This window comes from Nicotiana tabacum, chromosome 24, assembly GCF_000715075.1.
Source record: "Nicotiana tabacum cultivar K326 chromosome 24, ASM71507v2, whole genome shotgun sequence".
Classification (NCBI taxonomy): domain Eukaryota; kingdom Viridiplantae; phylum Streptophyta; class Magnoliopsida; order Solanales; family Solanaceae; genus Nicotiana; species Nicotiana tabacum.
Window position 1 is genome coordinate 12,758,326 of NC_134103.1, and position 21,604 is coordinate 12,779,929.

Consider the following 21,604-nt stretch of genomic DNA (forward strand, 5'->3'; position numbering starts at 1 on the left):
GACGCTACACCGGTGCATGACAGGTAGTATCCTTGACATGTTCGGGGGACTACACCTGATGACGCTGATGAGGAACATGTCGTCGACGTGGTAAGGGCCTTGCAAGAGAAACAAGTGATCATTTTAGGCCACCTCACGCGACAGGATAAGGTTTTGACGGAGTTGAAGCAAGAGCTGTTGGGAGCTTCAACAATAACAACAACAACCCAGTATAATCCCACTAGTGGGGTCTGGGGAGTGTAGTATGTACGCAGACCTTACCGCTACCATGAGGTAGAGTGGTTATTTCCAATAGACTCTCGGCATCCTTCCTTCCAAGTACTCTCCACCTTGCTCTTGGGTGACTCGAACTCATAATCTCTTGGTTGGAAGTGGAGGTTGCTTACCATCAGAGCAACCCCTCTTGGTTGGAAGTGGAGGTTGCTTACCATCAGAGCAACCCCTCTTGGTTGGAAGTGAAGTTGTTGGGAGCTTCAAATAATACAAATAGTCGAGATTCGATTCCTCCCGGGGTTCCCATGAATCAAACGACGCGGAGGGTCGATAACAACATTCCCAGGGGTGAAATTGGCTCCGATGGGGCAGGGGGAACGAATTCGGCCTTAACAACGAGAATGATCCTTTCAAGAATGAACTTTTATGGTTCATAAGGGAAGTGAACACCTGGATGAACCAAATCCCGGGCGCGCCACCAATGCTGAAAGGTCCGGACTCGAAGAAGTATACTCAATTACCGTACAAACCAAGTGTGGCACCAGAGTTAATCCCGAAACGGTTCAAAATGCCTAAGGTACCAAAGTGTGACGGAACTTAAGACCCCCAGGAGTATATTACCACATACACAATGGTGATAAAGGGAAATTATTTAGCTCCTCACGAAATTGAATCTGTGCTACTGGAGAAATTTGGAGAAACCCTCACGAGGGGATCCTTGACGTGGTATTCATTGTTACCCGAGCATTCCATAGATTCCTTTGAAATGCTTGCAGAATCTTTCATCAAGGCTCATGCCGGGGCAAGAAAGGTATAGGCTCGAAAGGTTGTCATATTCAGGATTGCGCAAGGAGAGTCCGAGCTGCTACGAAAGTTTGTTACCCGATTCCAGAAGAAGAGAATGTTGCTCCCGGCTGTCCCGGATGAATGGCCGGCTGAATCATTCACCAAGGGATTGAATCCAAGGAGTTCAAATGCTTCCCGAAAATTGAAGGAAACCCTTCTCAAGTTTCAAGCAACGACCTAGGCGGATGTCCATAACTGGTACGAATTAAAAATAAGGATCGAAGATGATCAAGTTAGTTTTCCATCGTCGACCAAAGGACAAGAAAAGGGCAGAGAAAAATCGAAGGATGATTATGACGTGGATAGACGGACTTCGAGGGGCCAGTTTTTGCCTTACAAATGGAGTGAAGGCCACAACAGAGGTTTCCGGATAGCGAACAGGTTCACCGTTGACAGAAGGACTAATTATGGTAGGACCAATTGATCACTGCATGATAAAGAAGTGTCAGGATCGTGAGATCTTTCTTACCCCAAATTATCAGAATACAACTTCAACGTCAGTATAGTGAAGTTAGTATCAGCCATGCGAAACATCAAAGAAGCATGATTCCCATAACCCTTGAGATCTGATTCCATCCATAGGGATCCCAACTTGTCGTGTGAATACCACAAGATGAATGGCCACCGAACATGGGACTGTCGATACCTTTGGGAAGAAGTGGCAACATTACTGAAAAATAGTCACCTCAGAGAATTCTTGAGTGATCGAGCTAAGAACAATTATGGTCGTAACTAAGACAACATGGAACCCTCAAAAGCAGGAGAAGATCCCCTGTGTCAAACAATCAAAATGATCTTCGGAGGGAACGAGATTAACGAGGTCACATTTTCAGTAGCAAAGGAGACGAAAGTATCAATAACGCATAGCAACAGTCTTCGAGCAAGCTAAACTCACCAGTAGCATTATTCCGGCCACAAAGCTCCTTGCCAGATTCAACCTTGAAAGTGTGACAACTCAGAGAGAAATTTTATTACTCACGAATGCTGAAGGAGTAATGAAAACAACTCTTTTCGAAGTGGTAGATAGTGATATGGGATACAACATCATTTTGGGAAGGCCATGGTTGCACGAGATGAAAGTTCTACCATCAACGTATCATCAATTACTGAAGTTTTCGATAACCCGAAGGAATTAAGAAGATAAGGGGCGACCAATCGGCGGCAAGGGAGATGAATGCAATTTCAGTCTCGAGTAGCAAAGGAAAGGAACACGTGGCATAGCAATTATAGGGACCGGAACCTGCTCCTGAACTAGATGAAGTTAGCAAGGCATCGGAATATTATCAGGTACCGAGATATTTCCAAGTTTCAGAAGAGACCGATGCGACGAAGTCCACAACGGAAGAGCTGGAGCAAGTGACATTGTTTGAAGAATTCCTAGAAAGAAAATTCCACTTGGGGACAGGACTACACCCAGAACTCGGGTTCGATTTCATTAAATTTCTTAAATTTAATGTTGATTGTTTTACATGGTCGCATGAATATATGACAGGTATCCCGACATAGGTCTGTACACAAATTAATCTTTGATCCTAACATACCTCTAGTAAGACAAAAGAAGCGCCCGATCGCCGAAACCAAGAATAAATTCGTCAAGGAAGAGGTAATCCGCTTAATATCGGTTCGAACCGAGAGGTAAAATATCTAGATTGGCTAGCTAATGTAGTAGTAGTTCCTAAGAAAAACAATAAGTTTCGCATGTGTGTATTATAAACATCTTAACAAGGTGTGCCCGAAAGACTCATTTCCACTGCCAAACATCGATCAAATGATTGATGCCACGACTGGGCACGAGTTATTGAGTTTTCTCGACGTTTATTCTAGGTACAATCAAATTAAAATGAACCCGGAAGATCAGGAAAAAACTTTGTTTATAACTAATTTCGGTGTATATTGTTACAATATGATCCCCGTTGGGTTGAAAAACACCGAAGCCACTTATCAACGGCTTGTGAACAAGATGTTTGAAAATAAAATAGGAAAAACTATGGAGGTTTATACAGAAGATATGCTCATTAAGTCTTTAAATGCAGGTGATCATCTTAAACATCTGCAAGAAACCTTTGATATCATAAGGAAGCATAATAAGAAACTTAATCCCAAGAAATGCATATTCGGGGTCAGCTTTGGTAAGTTTCTGGGATTTTTGGTATCACAAAGGGGAATTGAGGTAAACCCCAATAAATCAAGGCCATAGAAGATATCTCGGACCAACTATCAAGCGTGAAGGAAGTCCAAAGGCTTACGGGGAGCTTGGCAGCTTTGAGCAGATTCATCTCCCGGTCATCAGAAAAGTGTCTTCGTTTCTTTGCCCTGCTTAAAAAGAAAAATAATTTCAAATGGACCCCAGAGTGCTAGCACGCTTTGAGAGATTTAAATAAGTACTTGTGAAGCCCTCCATTACTTGCAAAACCAAAAGAAGATGAAACATTGATGGTTTACCTAGTGGTATCAGAAGTTTCGATAAGTACGGTTTTAGTCCGAGAGGACGAAGGTACGCAATCTCCTATTTATTATGTTAGTAAAATTTTAACGGGAGCAGTAACTCGTTACCCATATTTGAAAAAACTGGTTCATAGTCTCCACTTGGAAGCTGAGGCCCTACTTCCAATGCTACCTGATAGTCGTGGTATCTACTGTAATTAAGTCGCAAGTCTTGGCTGACTTTGTGGCCAATTTTAGTCCGGGATTATTGCTTTTGGCATCCAAGGAATAGTAATGGCGTCGGAATCGACATCAGGGGTTTGGACCTTGTTTACGGATAGACATTCCAACGTACAAGGGTCCGGGATCGGTATAGTCTTAATCACACCTTCGGGGGGAAACCCTAAGGCAAGCCATCAGAACGGTCAATTTAATTAGAAATGAAGTAGAGTATGAAGCTTTGATTGCAGAGCTCAAATTGGCCAGGGGACTTGACTCCGAGGTCATCGAAATCAAATGCGACTTAGAGCTGGTGGTAAATCAGGTCTACGGGATCTTCGAGACCAAAGAGGAGTACATGCAACAATACGTGGTAAAGGTTCAGGATTTGCTGGCGCGATTCTGGGAGTGGTCAATTACTCATATCCCAAGGGAAGAAAGCGCAGAAGCAAACGCATTGGCAAACCTAAGATCATTAACAAAAATAAAGGGATCGGAGTCCAGGACGGTAGTACAACTGATGAACTCAGTCTTGGATACAGATAGTTACTACGAGGTAAATTCAACTAATATGGTCTGGGACTGGAGGAATATGAAATTATCAAATATCTTGAACATGGGAAGCTACCTGAAGACCCCAAAATATCCCGGGCATTGCGCGCCAAAGCAGCGCGATATAGTTTCAAGGGAGGCCAATTGTATATAAAATCTTTCCAAGTCCTGGTGGCCTGATGCTTAGGGGTATCCGAAGCTAACTATGTCATGAGAGAGGTTCACGAAGGGATATACGGCAACCACTCGGGTGCAGATGCCTTAGTGCTGAAGTTGGTAAGGGCAAGATATTAATGGCCCCACATGGAACAAGATGCCAAAGACTTCGTACGAAAATGTGATAAGTGACAACGCTATGCACCATTGGTGCATCAACTGGCAGAACCCTTATATTCGATTCTATTTATGTGGCCGTTCATAAAATGAGGGATGGACATCATCAGACCACTTTCATCGTCTCCAGGAAAGGTAAGATTTCTTTTAATTTTGACTGACTATTTTTCTAAGTAGGTGGAAGCATGTCCTTATCAGAAGATCAGATAACGAGAAGTGGTGGATTTCTTGTGGAAAATTATAATCTGCAAGTTCGGAATACCAAAAGAGATAGAATGAAACAATGGGCCACAGTTTATCGGCACAAAAATTACAAAGTTACTCTAAGATTTAAAAATAAAGAGGATCGCATCTTTACCCTATCATCCAAATGCAAACGGTCAAGCAGAGTCGACGAACAAAGTGATTATTCAAAACTTCAAGAAAAGGTTGGAAATGGCTAAAGAAAACTGGCCCGAGGAATTACCCGGAGTTCTATGGGCATACCGAACTACGGCCAAGTCGAGCACATGGGAAACCTTTTTTCCCTCGTGTACGGTGCATAAGCTTTAATCTCTGTGGAAGTAGGGGAACCCACCTCTAGATATTTCCAGGCAGATGAAAAATCGAACAACGAAGCAATGCTAGTCAACTTGGAACTGCTCGATGAACGCAAGGACATGGTGCATGTAAGAATGGTAGTTCAAAATCAGAGAATGAAGCGGTATTATAATCGAAGAGCCAACCTCCGCTATTTCAAAGTTGGAGACTTGGTCCTAAGGAAAGTAACTCAAAACACCCGGGAGCTTAACGCGAGGAAGCTAGGTCCAAAATGGGAAGGCCCCTACCATGTTTCAGCTATTACCGGAAAAGGTTCATACGAGTTGAAAAACCAAAATGGAGAAACGTTACTAAGCAATTGGAACGTGGCACACCTCAAAAGATATTATTACATGAACATTATCCGATTAGAATGTATGTGTTGCACTCTTTTTCCCTTCATTCAATTTTATTCCCAATTGAGTTTTTATGGCAAGGTTTTTAATGAGGCAACAACAGAAAGCATATTGCGGAGACAATAACAATAAGACCTTTAATAGCAAGGCACACAAGCAAAGATCCACTCGGGGATGGTTAGATAATATTTTGCTCTATAGAAAATTCCCACCGGGAAGTTAAGTTTGCTATTGAGCAAAGATTACCCGATCGTTCACGAGCACAAACCACTAGAGGGTTATTAGATAGTCCTTCACTCAATAGCATAAATTCCTAGGGGGAAATATAGTGTGTTTCTAAGTTAAGGATTATCTAGGAATGCATTAGTGAAATCATCAAAGATACAAGACTTCTAGTGTTCCAATTCACACTCTTCGTATTCGAACACTGGGGAATGATATGAGAATACGACAACAATGACCGCTACGTCGATCGAGAAATGAAAAAACCGAAAATATAATTGCATCATCGGGAGCGGGGGCTGCGCGGCCAGCCCCGTATAAACAAGTTGTACAAGTAAGCCATAAGTAATGGTAATTTATTTTCAGCATAGCAAATGCTTATGTATTTTTTGAAAATAGAAAGAATAAAATGAAATCTTTTTATTTTTATCTTGTTTCTTATTTGAATGATGAATTAACTTTGTCATTTGAAAGTTAAACAAATACTTCAAATTCTAGTGTCATAATGAACATGAGACGTCCTCTTCAAGAGCACCGTAAAAATAAGAGGGCCTTCTCTTATAAAAATCCTCATGTTAAAGGGTTGATTCCGAAATAATTTATGCCCGAAATAAAAAAATGCCTTTGGGGAAAGATACACCCGAAACCGTATACGAAAAGATGCAAAAGGGATGATGCCGATAGCCAAAAATTCTTTCGGGGAGAATACACCAAAAGTTTCACATAATAAGACGCAAAAAGGTTTGCGTAAGAGACTTAAACAATACTTGAGCAAAAGATGTTTTTATGGCACAGGTACGATAATTGAAAAAAGAAAAGAAAATCTAAAATGCAGTATCTCCGAAACCAGGAAGAAGAGAAGTATCCGCACCCCTGGGAGAAGTAGACGGACCCACCGATGGTTCAACACTTTCACCAGTTTGGCCTTCAGCATCATCCCAATTCTTCTACATTTCCCGAGAACTTGATACCAGAACCAGAAGGACCATGTGCATCAGAACTCAATCTCGCGAGCCTTAGCAATTTCGGCATCAAAATCAATGATACCAGCTTTGGCCTCTTCCAAGGTTTTTCTCCTCATGCTGTATATGGCGTAAGTTACGATGGAAGTCGCTCGGTACTTGAGTTCTTCTTTGAGTTGGGTTACCTCGGCAGAAAAGTTTTCCCGGGCGTACCTAACAGATTTGAGGCTAACATCAAGGTCGCGAACAATTGAACTAAAAAGCCTATTATACTTGATAGTTTTCCTATACTTCTCTTCCAGCTGGGCATGTTTCGGCCCCGTAGTAGCAAGCTCTTCAATTTTAGAGTTCAAGGTTGCCTCTAAGTTGATCACTCTTTCAGCAGAGGCAGACTCGCATTTGGTCGTAGCAAAAACAGCAATCAACTTCAACCTATTTGGCCCTCACTTCGTCAAATCTAACACTCAGCGGACCAATTTCTTGGCTACGGGTTACCACTTCTTACTCAATTTGTCACAAACAAGCTTCCAATAAATTAACCTCAGCATCTTTGGCCTCCAGTTCTGAAAGGAGAGCGACATGTTGCTCCTGCTCTGCCAAAGGCTGATCACGTGCGAAGGTAATCTCTTCCTTTTCATGAATCAACCTCTGAAGGCCCTCGAAAGCAATAAAGTTGGCCTACCAAATAACAAGGGTAAAATTCAGGATATATTCACACCCAAAAATAGAAGAAGTAGTAAAGGAAGAAAAGAACGTACCGCCGCAGTGTTTTGCTTGGCATTGTTCAACAAACACTCTCCCGAGAGTGCCTGAAACTTTTCCCAGTCTTTATCTGAAGCCAAAGGCTTCAGATAATTAGCAAGCTCCACCGGCCGGAATAACAAGTTGCATCTGGTAGAGATCGAAAGAGTAATATTCCTCCTCCTTTGTGGATCTTCAGAAGAAGCAGCATAATTTTGCTCCAAATTCCCATAAATTGGGGATTGTGGAAGAGGAACACCTTCTTCATGGTCAGGTGCGGCTATTGGAGATGATGTAGAAATTGCTGGTGGAAGAGTTGATGGAGATGGAAGTGATGTTGTTGTTGCTGCTGTTGGCAAAGATGGAGATGAAGCTACTAGAGTTGAAGAGTGAGAAGCAACTGCATCAAATGCAGTGCTGGTTGTTGGATGCTCGCCAACCAAAGGCGACAGGGTCCCGGTACTCAGCTTCGCAGTACCGGACACAACAATTGGGGCCTGAAAGCGGGAGTTGACATTATCTATCAAAACTAACTCTCCCAAAAGTGCCGAGGCATCGTCCTCGGTTGGTGTAACTCTCTCAACAGGTCGAGCATCCTGTTGAGATGATGAGGATCATCTTTTTCTATGTAGAGAAGCTCCCTCATCACTAGCTTCTTCATCATCGTCGATCATCACAATATCTATGACAGACTGACCCATAAGGATGGCCGGTCACCATCGCTATAGGAGATGACTCGGGGCCATCGGTCCTTGCCCTCTTATTCTTTTCCCCGGCAACAGATGAGCGTCTTCTCTTTGGTTGTTTGTCTTCTAGCCGAGGACTCCGTAAAGAAACATTTTCTCTCGAAGCAAAACCAAAGCCAACTGTTCGAGTAAGCGCCTCCCGAAGCAGCCTTGCTGCATCAGCAGGATTAGCCAAGACATCCTCCTCGGGAATAGCAACAGAGCCCGCGGGTAGACCCAGTTTCATAGACAGGTTAGAAGGGATCAATCAAGTTCTTCACATGAAAAATTGAAACAAGGTGAGTTTGAGTTATCATGATTCTTAGCCTTCCACTCGTATTTATGGGCCAATTCTTTCCACAGGTGAGTCTCGGGCGTCGTAACATCCAAGATCTTTTGTACCCACTGGTCCAAACCTTCAATCACCAGTGGGATCTATCGAGTTGCTGAAACAAACAAAGGATAGAGGATCAATACGGCTATAGAAAAATATTTAGTAAAAGGAAATACTAAAAAAAAAGCTTACGAGTGTGGTTCCAAGCGGCCGAAAAGGATGAAGCCATTGCCGGAATGATGTCGTTGGTGGCAACTATAATGAACTGTTCCATCCACCCACGGTCATTGTCATCATCCATGCTAGACGACAAAGCATGGTGGCTACGCTTGCAAAGGTTTATCATTCCCCCGCGGAAGATTTTGGGAGAATAGAGATTCAACATATGAGCTAAGGTTAGCTCATTTCCAGTTTCCTGGCACAAACGCCAAAGGCAAGCAACCTTCATCCACACAAAAGGGCTTACTTGCGCCAAACACACTTGGTAGCGGAGGCTAAACTCCGCAATAACGGAGTCAAGCTCTCCGGTCAAAGAGAACGCACCCAAAGTAAAGGGATAGTGTAAACATATGTAAAAACCCTCCTTGGGTAGGGTGACTCACTCCGATAAATCGAGAGCAATAATTTTCAAGTCATGGCAGCGGCAGTCTTCCTTCACAACAGGAATGCTCGAAGGACGTATAGAAGAAGGATACCTGTTGACGGCCCATGTACGAGAGTTAGCAGTAGGGAATTTCTCTTCGAAGTCTTTTTGTAGTAATAAGACTTCTAGGGATGATGGAGACCACTATTGGATGAGCAGAGTCCTCAGCCTTGTTCTTGCTTTTTGAAAAATTGGTACGTTTTGAGGAAGAAGCCATTGTATGGAAGAAGGAGAAGGTCTTTCGTTTGAAAAGATTTAGAGAAAAGCTGAAAAGCAAGATGCAAGTTAGTTAAATGAAGCTTGAACAGTTATGAAGTATAAGGGAGGAAGTTGATACGTATAAGTGAAAGTTTTGGTGACTAAATTTATGGCCATGATTACCTCGATAATTGGCAAAAGTTATGCTGAATCATGGGATGACGCGTGTTCGGGGCATTAAATGTGGAGAGACGTGCGTCTAATCAGCCGTTAGAAGCCTTCAGAGGGAATTATAGAAATTCCCGCCAAAATAGTGTTTCTACCAACTTTCCGGTAATACAAAGTTATGTCACCGGAAAGTAGGGGCTATCTGTGTATGGTAAAATATGCTATGACACGTGGTCGTCCGAGAAAGGGACACGTGAAACCCAAGACAGGGGGATGGCTAAAGACCGAAGGCAACTGTTTTGTTTGTCACCGGAAAGAATAACGCTCATAAAGATGTGATAAATTCTCTTCTCCCAGTAGCATTTAATAGAGAATATTCCATGGCATTAAGAGCAATTACCCGTTACAAGGAATTTGGCATTTATGTTCACCATTATATCTTGCTCAATGTCCCTTATAATTGACATTAAAGAAGGGCACGATCCTAGGACCTTCTTCATAACTATAAATAGTGAGTTCAGTTGTCATTGTAAAGGACACGGATTTTCTGGCAAACTTACGCTACATTCTATACAAAGCTCAATACAATCTTATCTTCTTACTTTTTGATTTCTTTGTTATTGTCTCCGGAAACCCTGTTCCCGGAATTGTTGTTGTTGATATTTCGTCTATATCCTAAGGCTAGGTATTGCATATTCTTTCGATTATTTATTTATTTCGGGATCAAATTAATTCACTTATCTAGAAACCACATATAAATTCAACTGTACTATTTTACGGGTAAACACATATCACATTGATTATATGAATATTTTAAATTAATTAATTGTGATAGTAGAATCCCTAAAAATATTTACTTTTTACGACTAACAAAACAAGCACCTTATCACCCCGTTTTGGTTGCGTGAAATATGATATAATCGTGCTTACATAAATGGATGAAAATTAACATCTTTAAGTAACCTCTGAGAAAATCGATTAAACAATAGATAAAAAGCAAGTTTATATTTTATATTTTTAGTTTGTACTCATATAGCTCATAATTCGTTCAAAATCGATTACTATTGAGACGCGTCTAACAAATCCCGTGTGACGAATGTTTAAACCTAGTTTGATATATAAAAATGCAAAGAATATTGGAATTTCAACTGAAAACAAGAAAGCACAGTCTAAACTTGAAAGTGAAACTGAATTTATTAGGAATAATTTTTTAATTTCTTTTCCACATTTTGTTTTACTGAGTCATACTATAGGGTAAGGTTATTATTATAGTTTTTTTCATCGAAGTTTTATAACTATGATTTGTAACAGAAAAGTTGACTTTTACCTAATAACACTAACGCTACAATTGCTAGAAAATCCAGCTTTCTGATGCAATAACTTTTACTCCATATTTTTTTAAATTTAATAAATACACCCAATTAAAAGAGGATTGACCCAGCCCGGAAGTAATAATCTCAGTGATAACTTCTTCTCAATTCATTAACCTAGAAGTATAGTAGGATTTGCATAAGGCAAAAACAACAAGAAGGATGAGCCTAGACCCAACAAGATAGTCAATTTGCCCCTCCGTCATAACCCGTGGAGCAAGTCTCTAAACATACTATGTATACTATGAGCATGGTGTAACGACTCGACCAGTCGTTTTGAGCGTATTAGTCTCGATCTCCTATTTATTAATTTATATGTGTTATATTATAGTTACGTGACTTGTCAGGGTGTTTTATTTTGGTTTCGGATGAGTTTCGGGGTGAAATGGGTCACATAGTCCCTAAGTTGAAAGTTTAAGTCGTAGGAGTTGACCGTAGTTTGCCTTGTGTGAAGACAACTCAGGAATAGAGTTTTGATGGTTCCAATAACTCTGTATGGTAATTTTGGTCTTAGGAGCGCGTCCGGATATTGATTTGGAGATCTGTAGGTCGTTTCAGCGTGAATTGACAAAAGTTGAAAAATTGAAGGATTTTGGAAAATTTGACCGGGAGTTGACTTTATTGATATCGGGGTCGGATCCTGATTTCGAAAGTTGGAATAGGTCTATAATGTCAATTATGACTTGTGTGCAAAATTTGAGGTCAATCGAAGTTGTTTTGGTATGAATCGGCATTAGTATTGAAAATTCGGAAGTTCATAAGTTTTTATGCTTGAATAATTCGTGATTCGTGATTCGTGATTCTAGTATTGTTTGATGTGATTTGACGCTTCAAACGTGTTCGTATGATATTTTTAGGACTTGTTGGTATGCTTGGTTGAGGTCCAAGGGGCCTCTGGTGTAATTCAGACCTTGTTCGGCGCATTTCGGATCATTTAGGAATGACTGAAGTTCTAGTGCCTCTCAATTCTGGTTTTCTCTTATGTGATCGCGAAAGGTCGGCTGCGAATGCGAAGCTATGAGACTGGCAGGCATGGTTTTGTGCTATGCGATCGCGAGATAGCCTATGCGATCGCGTAGTTTGGAAAGTTAGTGGATCGCGAACGCGTGAATGGTGTCGCGTTCGCGAAAAGGAAACGCGTTCGCAAAAAGGAAATGGCAAAGTTGGGGCTGAGGCGGTTGTGCTACGCAATCGCGTAGCCTGTGATGCAAATGCGATGTTGAGGCACTGTATGTATCCGCGTTCGCGAGTGCTTTTATGCGATCGTCGAGGGTAAATTTGAGCTGGGTAGAAATTGTCTTACGCGACCGCGAATGGATTTTCGCGATCACGATGTGTAAATAACTAGGCAACACACTTAAGTTTCAAAATCGAGGGTTTATTTCATAATTCACAATTTGGACTTAGAGAGCTCGGTTTGAGGCAAAAGTTCGAGGGATTTTCAAAGGGATTGTTGGGGTAAGTGATTCTTACTTAGTTTTGGTTAAATTCCACCAATCTATCTTTGATTTCATCATTTAATTAAGGATTTGGGTTGAAAGATTGGGGAGAAATGGAGGAAACTTCTTAGGCCGAATTTTGGGGATTTGAGCGAAATTTTGGGATTGAATTTGTGTAATTCTTGTATGGTTGGATTTGATATCGAATGGGTGTTTGATTTTTGTAATTATGGTCGGGTTCCGAGACGCAAGCCTGGGTTGACTTTTTGGGGTGATTTTTCAATTCTTTGCTAAAATCATAATTTTATTATTTAAATTAGTTTCCTTTAGTTATATTTATAGTATGAAATTATTTTGGCTAGATTCGAGCCGTTCAGAGTTGGAAAATTGAGGGAAAGGCCATCTAGTTAATTGATTTAACGTGGTTTGAGGTAAATGACTTGTCTAACTTTGTGTGTGGGAATTCCCCTTAGGATTTGGTATTATTGTGACAATTGAGATATGTGAAGTCCGTGTATGCAAGATGACAAGTGCGTATATGAGTTAAATGTTGAAATTCCTATTTTTAGCTATGTAGCTTCCTTTCATGCTTTAATTGAGTTACTTTAGCATGTGTCACGACCCAAAATCTCATCACAGACGTCGTGATGGAACCTAGTCTCTAAAATTAGGTAAGCCGATTACAATTACATTTCAAGCCTTTTTTCAAATTTAAATAGGTAATCAAAACAAACAACAGAAACAAATATGAATATAACAACCTCCCAAGACTGGTAGTACCGAGTCACGAACTCTAACTGAATATATAGAATGATCACGATGACCGAATATATAATACTATTTGATTAAAAATTAAAAGTACAATGAAATGAAAAGACTCCAAGGGAATGCGACGACCAAGCAGCTCTACCTTGAATCCTTACGATCCCACTCTAATTCTGTTCGAGTCTGATATCTCCAATACCTGGCTCTGTACAAAAATATACAGAAGTGTAGTATGAGTACACCACAGTCGATACCCGGTAAGTATCAAGGCTAACCTCAGTGGAGTAGAGACGAGGAACAGTCAAGACACTCATTAGTCTAATAACATGTGCAATATAGTATACAAAATAATAGGAAAAAAATAACAAGAAGGGCAACACTAATCAACCAGTGGTATGCCCGGCATGGAAACAAGAACACTATTAATATTGCTCAACAAATAATAAATACAAGTACACCCAAGTAAATCAAGTTCTTCAAATAAATATCTTTCACATATAATTCTTCCAAATAACTCTCTTTCAAATATAGTTTCCGAAAATAAATATCTTTCAAATATAATTCTCTCAATAAATCTTTTTCAAATATAATTTCCTCAAATAAATATCTTTCAAATACAATCCCTTCAAGTACTACTTTTTGAATAAAAATCCTTCCGAATAAATATTTTAAATATAATTCTTTCAATTAAAAGTCACCATGTGATACCTCATTTCATAATCATAAAAGTACGGGTCTCAACCCTTTTCATATTTTCACGGCACTTTGTGCTCATAATTAAATCATCATATTTTTCTGGTATCTCGTGCCCATTTTTCATATCACATCTACACGGACAATTCACGTGCTAATAATAAAACCATCATATTTTCCCCGGCACTTCGTGCACACGTTTCATATCTCAACTGCACGGATAATTCACGTGCCAATATCATCATTATTTATTCACGGCACCTCGTGCCCACATTTCTTTTCATAATTCGCCTAGCAGTAGCCACACGCTCCCAATTTCAACACAAATCAGACTATTATCAATTTATCAACAACAAGACAAATTGCACAAGGTATAAAAATAAACACAAGGAAAACCACAACATCATATAAAATCACCAATGCAACCACTCCACATCATCACATATCATCCCTGATAATCGCCACCCTTATCTCTCCTATAGCTACCCTTATCACTCCTATAATAGCCACCATTATCCCTCCGCCCTCACAATATCAATAGTCACCCTTATCTCTATATTGCCACACTTCTCTCTCCTATAGCCACCCTTATCTCTCCTATAATAGCCACCCTTATCCCTCCACCCTGACGATATTAATAGCCACCCTTATCACTTTTATTGCCATCATTATCTCTCATATAGCCACCATTATCGCTCTGCCCAGACAATATTCCAACAAACACAACAACAGTGAAATGCCACCCTTATACCCACATAATATCAACAGTGGAAGGCCACCATATATCCTCAAAATGACAACTCACACAACAAAACAATTTACATGGAAAATTATCACGGCAACATAACGGAATCAATTCATATCACAATTTGCCCAATGGCCACAATCAATTCCAAGGATATAATAAAACCAATTAATTTCACAACAAATAACCCAAGGCTCCACACAATGTATATAAAACCTCAAAATCAATGAACATAGATAGAAATTATTCAGCATAAAGCAAAGCCTTCATTAATCCAAATTTAGATAATTATATTAGCACATCTTCTTATGCTTGCTTAATTAATTATTTGCATAGGAAAAATTCATAATGAAATTAAATTTCAAGAATATCAAACCATCAAACCCACGGAATTTACATAAATATACAGGTAATAATTATATCAAATTGTCATATAAAAACAAATTTAATAAATGGGATTTGAGGCATGGCAAACAGATGATTAAATATATGTCAACAATTATCCAATTTACTACATAATATGCCCAAGACTTTAACTCGATAAATTTTGCACATATAAGCCCGAGTACGTACTCGTCACCTCGGGTACACGACTTTTCACATTTTACAAATGGCACATAAGACTAGATGCCTAAGGGGTAATTCCCCCACTCGAGGTTAGGCAAGACACTTACCTCGACGAAACTAAGTCAATGCTTTAAATGATCTTCGTGAGTGAAGCCACCTTCGGACGGCTCAAATCTGAAATTCTCCCCTTAATAATACTACGATGGTCCACCATACTAAACAAATTTCAATCTACAACAATGCAAAACAATTGCACCAATATTAGTAAACAAGTTTCCAGATTTTTGGTCATTTAGGCATTTTATCAAACACCTATTAGGCATGAATCTCTACATATTTTAACCATAGAATTAGTTCATCCAACTACTACCATTTATCAACAATTTATTCCACCATCATTCTTAAACAATTCATAACTTCCAACATCACATACATGACCATACACCCACACCACCACCACCACCAACAACAACAAACCCAGTTTGATCCCAACATGTGGGGTCTGGGGAGGGTAGGATGTACGCAGACCTTACCCCTTCCTAAGAAAGATGGAAGAGAAAAGAAAAAGGGAAAGATAAAGGATAAGTTGTACCAAATAATAGCAACATGGAATACAATACCTGAGGTGAACAAAATCACATAACGTAATAAAAATCTAAGAATATGAAGGGACATGCATGCTACTAAGACTATCGGTGAACAACTATAAACTACCTACTAACTTTCTACCTTAATACTCGACCTCCTCACCCTCCTATTAAGGGTCATGTCCTCAGTGAGCTGAAGTAGCGCCATGTCCTCCCTAATCACCTCTCCCCAGTACTTTTTAGGCCTACTTCTACCTCTTCTCAAACTCTCCAAGACTAACCTCTCACACCTCCTAACAGGAGCATCAATGCTTTTTCTCTTAACAAGTCCGAACCATCTCAGCCTTGACTCCCGCATCTTGTCCTTCACGGAGGCTACTCCCACTCTGTCCCGGATAGCTTCATTCTTAATCCTATCTCTCCTAGTACACCCACACATCCATCTCAGCATCCTCATCTATGCTACTCTCATCTTCTTCACGTGGGAGTTCTTGATTAGCCAACACTTAGCCCCATACAGCATAGTCGGTCGAACCACCACTCGATAAAACTTACCCTTAAGTCTTAGCGGCACATTCCTATCACACAAAACACCGGAAGCGAGCCTCTACTTCATCCATCCTACTCCAATGCGATGCGCCACATCTTCGTCAATATCCCCGTTACCCTGGATAATAGACCCGAGATACTTAAAACTCACTCTCTTGGGGATAACTTGAGCATCAAGCTTAACCTCTACGTCTGCATCATGGGTCCCGTCACTGAACTTGCACTCTAAGTATTCTGTCTTGTTTATACTCAGTTTGAAACCTTTAGACTCCAAGGTCTGTCTCCAAACCTCCAACCTCGCGTTAACTCCGCTACGCGTCTCGTCAATCAACACTATATCATCGGCAAATAGCATGCACCAAGGCAACTCCCCTTGGATGTGACACAACAGTACATCCATCGCCAAGGCAAATAAAAATGAGTTAGGAGCCGATCCCTGGTGCAACCCAATCACCACAGGGAAATGCTCAGAGTCACCATCCACAGTCCTCACTCGAGTCTTAGCATCATCATACATATCCTTAATCACCCTAATGTACGCTACCGGAACACCGCTAACCTCCATAGGACCTCCCTCGGAACTTTATCGTATGCTTTCTCAAGGTCAATAAACACCATATGCAAATACTTTTTCCTCTCCATGTACTGATCCACTAATCTACTTACCAGATGAATCGCTTCCGTAGTCGAACGCCCTGGCATGAATCCAAACTGATTCTCAAAAATAGACACGCACCTCCTCACCCTGGCCTCCACCACCCTCTCCCAAACCTTCATAGTGTGACTCAACAACTTGATACCCCTATAATTATTACAATTTTGGATATCACCCTTGTTCTTGTAAAGCGGAACCATCGTACTCCACCTTCATACTTCGGGCATCTTCTTTGTCTTAAAAATAACATTAAACAACCTAGTGAGCCACTCCAAACCTGCCCGCCCCGCGCTCTTCCAGAATTCCATCGGGATTTCATCAGCCCCCATCGCTCTGCCCCTGCACATCTTACACACCGCCCCTTCCAACTCCTCTACCATAATCCTCCTACAGTACCCAAAATCCCGCCGACTCTCGGAGTGATCCAACTCACCTAGCACAATGCGTCTATCCCCCTCCTCATTCAACAGTTTATGGAAGTATGTCTGCCATCTTCTCTTATTGAGTGCCTCGTCCATCAATATTTTTCCATCCTCTTCCTTAATGCACTTGACTTGGTCTAAGTCGTGGGATTTCCTCTCCCTCACCTTGGCCAACCGGTATAACCTCTTATCCCCGACTTTGCCCTCGAGCTCCTCGTACAAACGAGAAAACGCCGCGTTCTTAGTCGTCATAACTGCTAACTTCGCATCTTTCTTTGTCTTTCTGTAACACTCCCGATAAGTCCTTTTTTCCTCCTCGTTTGTACTCTCTACTAGCTTCAAATAAGCAGCTTTCTTAGCTTCCACTTTACCTTGAACCTATCCATTCCACCATCAGTCCCCTTTATGACCCCCAGGAGAGCCCTTCGTGACCCCTAAGACCTCTCTAGCAGCTACCCTAATGCAATCCGCAGTCTTGAACCACAAACTAGATGCGTCCCCCCTACTCATCCAGGCCCTCATAGCTAACAACTTCTCCCCTAACTCCTGAGCTTTGTCCTTGGTCAAGTTACCCCACTTGATCTTAGGTTGCCTGCACCCCGACCTCTTCGTCCTACTCCTCTTGATCTCCATGTCCATAACTAGGAGCCTATGTAGAGTCGTGAGGTGCACACTTGGGATGACCTTGCAGTCAGTGCACAGACCTTTATCATATTTCCTGCAGAGAAGATAATCAATCTGAGTCTTGCCCATTGAATTCCGGAAAGTGACCAGGTGCTCTTCCCTCTTCGGAAAACTCGAGTTAGCTATAACCAAATCAAAAGCTCTAGAAAAAACCAACAGTTAATTACCTCCCTCATTCCTATCCCCAAAACCGTACCCGTCATACACATCATCATAACCCCTAGCACTAGCCCCAATATGACTATTGAAATCTCTGCCAATGAACAACTTCTTTGTGTGCGGGATACTACGCACTATCTCGTCCAAATCCTCCCAGAATTGCTTCTTGACCTCCTGGTCCAAACCTACATGAGGAGCGTAAACACTAATCACGTTTACAGTAAACCCACCAACAACCAGCTTAATACTCATCAACCTATCATTTACCCTCCTAACCTCAGCCACGAACTCCCTAAGGTCTATGTCTACTAAAATACCTACCACATTCTTACCCCTAACGCTCCCTGAGTACCATAGTTTAAACCCGTCTACATCTCGTGCCCTAGTACCCTTCCATCTAGTCTCCTGAACACACGCTATGTTGATCTTCCTCTTCTGAAGAATCTTACCTAACTCTATAGACTTCCCTGTCACTGTCCCAATGTTCCAAGACCCAATTCTCAGCCTAGAGGCTTTCTTACCCCCCTTCCCTACCCCTGGACCCTACCCCTAGCCCCACCCTAGAACACGACCTTACTCTCACATCGTTCACTACCGCCACTATAAGCAAAAGGTATTAGGTAAACACTACCACTAAGAACCAATAACGGGAATGAAGGACTCCAAGCTACAAACCCGAGAGCTAAAAACAACTCAAATGAGCGACTGCGAGAACAGTAACGCGAGTAGGCACTAGAACAATGAATCTACCACATCTACGAAACTACCCCTATGCAAACACAGAATTAAAATGAATAGATGAAACCTTAAGCTTAAAACACTAGTAGAAAAGATAGAAAAAGCAATCAATCCAATCAAAACTGCGAGCAAGGCAACAGTAAATAGATGTGCGCAAACACAATTCAAGAAATATGGAACCTGGATCACAGTCAGGGATGTCCGGACGCGCTTCCAAATCCGCTGAATACTGCTGCTCCCGAACACGTGAGTAGGAAAGTTTCAGCGATTTGTCAGTTTCACTTTAATCCAACCAACAAAATACTATCAAATAATCACATTTCAATATCTACAATGGTTATGTATTTAAATTGGGAACATATGGCTTTCAATCACCATACCATAAGTTCTAATACTTACTTCATACATAAATAATCACCATAGATTAGTTAGAGATTGTAGACATACCTCTCATAGTGAAACTCTTGAGAATCCCAACTTGTAGTGTTCTTGACCAATTTGGGGATTTAAGTGGAAATCTATGGATCTTCAAGATTAATCCTAGTTAATACAAGTGTTTAGGAGTAGTAATCAACTCAAAATTACTCCAAAAATAATACCTTGGATCATGGGAAGGAGGTGTTGGACGGATTCCCCTTGATATGCAAGCCCTAGCTCAAAGAAATGACTTACCTCTCACTCTACCCGACCTTGGGGGTATTTAAATGGGTTCCTACGTGCGCGGCCGCGCATCTTGGCGCGTATATGACACATGTCCAGTAAAATGGCCATAACTTTATGTATACTTATCCAAATGACGAACAGTTTAATGCGTTGGAAACTAGACTCAAAAGGCTTTTATTTGATAGTTATACACTATATAATTCTTCCTTTCCTGATATTTATGCTCGTTTGAAGTTAGGTCTTGTGCGAATTCACTTGAAACTTTGTCCCATCATATAATTTCCAACTTGACTTAGCCTTAGGGCTCTTCTTAGACCATAAACCATTCTTAATGCACCTCATACATATATTATCATGATAAATTGATATGATTCAAATTATCAGTCTTGTTCATACCCGAATTAATATAATTAGCACCCGCCGATCTTCTTAATGGTCTTAAAACACTTCAAAATTTTTCCGGGGTGTTACATCGTGTTATAGTCATCATGTTTAGTCTACTTTTACATGTCTACATGTCTTATCTCTTATTTGCAACTTGTACTATATGTTTAGTTGAATTACTTGCATTTCTAATTTTGTATTCATTATTTAACTGTGGGATTCTCTACCTGAAAGTTGCTAGCCTTGAAATGACTTGCTGTTGAGTTTGGTATTGAGTTGTAAAGGCCGTGGTTTCTATTGAGGCAAAGTTTAAGTTGTGAAATATCATTTTTTTTATTGAGTTGTTATGTTTTGGTATTCGTGTTATTGTTGAGAGGATTGTTTGGTTGTTTGCAGGAGGTTTTCTGTCGTGTTGTTGTTATTATTTACATGAGGTTTCTGTCGTGCTGTTGTTACTATTTGCACGAGGTTTCTGTCATGTTGTGTTATTATTGGTACGCATGCGGTGGTATAAAGTCTGGGTGTTGAAATGCATGTGGTGAGATAAGGTGGGCTTGATACGCGTGGCTAGTGGGGGAACTGCTAGGAGCCATGCGATGTGATAAGGTGGGCTAAAACACGGGGTGCTATTTCGGAAAAATAATTTTCAAAACATAATGTAAAGGCTCCCGTGGTGATATAAGGAAAGACTGTGAATTACTTTTATTATTTGGGACTACGAGACGGTACCTCGGTAGGGATCCTATTTTTTATTTTTTTATTATTGATGTACTTGTCCTGGTTGTTGTTTCTTTATCATGTAAATCCTTGTTTCCTTTTGTGTTGTATTATCTGTCTTGATTCTATGTTGTTAACTTTCCATGACTTCCTTATTGTAGTATTTCCTTTGTCATTATCAATATATCATTTTATCATTCGTCTTGTTTCTTATTATTTTCAGTAGGGCCCTCACCTGACCTTGTCACTACTCTACCGAGGTTAAGTTTGGCACTTACTGGGTACCGTTGTGGTGTACTCACATTAAGCTTCTGCATATATTTTTGTGCAGATTCAGGTACATCGTATCAGTCCTGGTATTAGCACGTTGAGCTTGCTTTTGGAGAATTCAAGGTACACCTGTCAGCGTACGCAGGCCTCAGAGTCCCCTTCTACCATGTTCTTCCTTATTTCTTTATGTTTTTGATAGACACTGATGTATAGGATTGTTCAGCATTGTATCTAGAGCTAGTGACTTATATCTCACCGGGTTTTGGGGAATTGTACGATATTTTACGGAGGGAATTTGGGGTCATGGCACATAGTAAAGCATATAACAATAGATTATTGTATAGATAATATAGCAACAAATATACATATAATATCTCACAAAATGTTATTATGATGTCACCTAGCGGTGCTCAAACCCAACTAGAAAGCCGCATCAAATCGAAAAATTAAACCAACCCAATTAAAAATTCCGACCAGGTTTTGTATTCAGTAAAAAAAATTGAACCAAACCGGCATATAAATATATAATTTTTTGTATATACTTTTAAGACTTTATATAGAATTTTGTTTAAAAGATGTTAAGAAATATTTGAGATCCTCTCATAAGATGTAATATTTAATAGAACTATAAAGTGCATTCATTTTTATTTACTTTAAGTAATGGATTGTATCGCTTTCTTAA

At 40.5% G+C, this 21,604-nt stretch overlaps 2 protein-coding genes across 2 annotated transcripts; both read right to left on the reverse strand.

Moving 5' to 3' along the window:
- Positions 1–14,416: 14,416 nt before the first annotated feature.
- LOC142178019 (uncharacterized) lies at positions 14,417–16,138 on the reverse strand. The gene is made up of 2 exons (XM_075247336.1): positions 15,824–16,138; positions 14,417–14,479 (listed from the first exon to the last, which is right to left on the reverse strand). The coding sequence occupies exons 1-2, from the start codon at positions 16,136–16,138 to the stop codon at positions 14,417–14,419; spliced, it is 378 nt and encodes a 125-aa protein (XP_075103437.1).
- A 150-nt stretch (positions 16,139–16,288) lies between these two features.
- LOC107789281 (uncharacterized) lies at positions 16,289–19,342 on the reverse strand. The gene is made up of 6 exons (XM_075247337.1): positions 19,336–19,342; positions 18,728–18,817; positions 18,159–18,623; positions 17,749–18,113; positions 17,163–17,685; positions 16,289–16,422 (listed from the first exon to the last, which is right to left on the reverse strand). Exons 1-6 carry the CDS (start codon positions 19,340–19,342, stop codon positions 16,289–16,291), a joined length of 1,584 nt encoding a protein of 527 aa, XP_075103438.1.
- Between the last annotated feature and the right edge of the window lie 2,262 nt (positions 19,343–21,604).

Coding starts and splice junctions, on each gene's coding strand:
- LOC142178019 (XM_075247336.1), bottom strand. CDS start 16,138: ATGAGGATGCTGAGATGGATGTGTGGGTGTACTAGGAGAGATAGGATT. Junction 14,480..15,823: donor TGAGGAGGTCGAGTATTAAG/GTAGAAAGTTAG, acceptor TTGTCTGGGCAG/AGCGATAATGGTGGCTATAT.
- LOC107789281 (XM_075247337.1), bottom strand. Junction 17,686..17,748: donor TTAGGGTAGCTGCTAGAGAG/GTCTTAGGGGTC, acceptor TGGAATGGATAG/GTTCAAGGTAAAGTGGAAGC. Junction 16,423..17,162: donor GAAGAGCGCGGGGCGGGCAG/GTTTGGAGTGGC, acceptor CCCATGATGCAG/ACGTAGAGGTTAAGCTTGAT.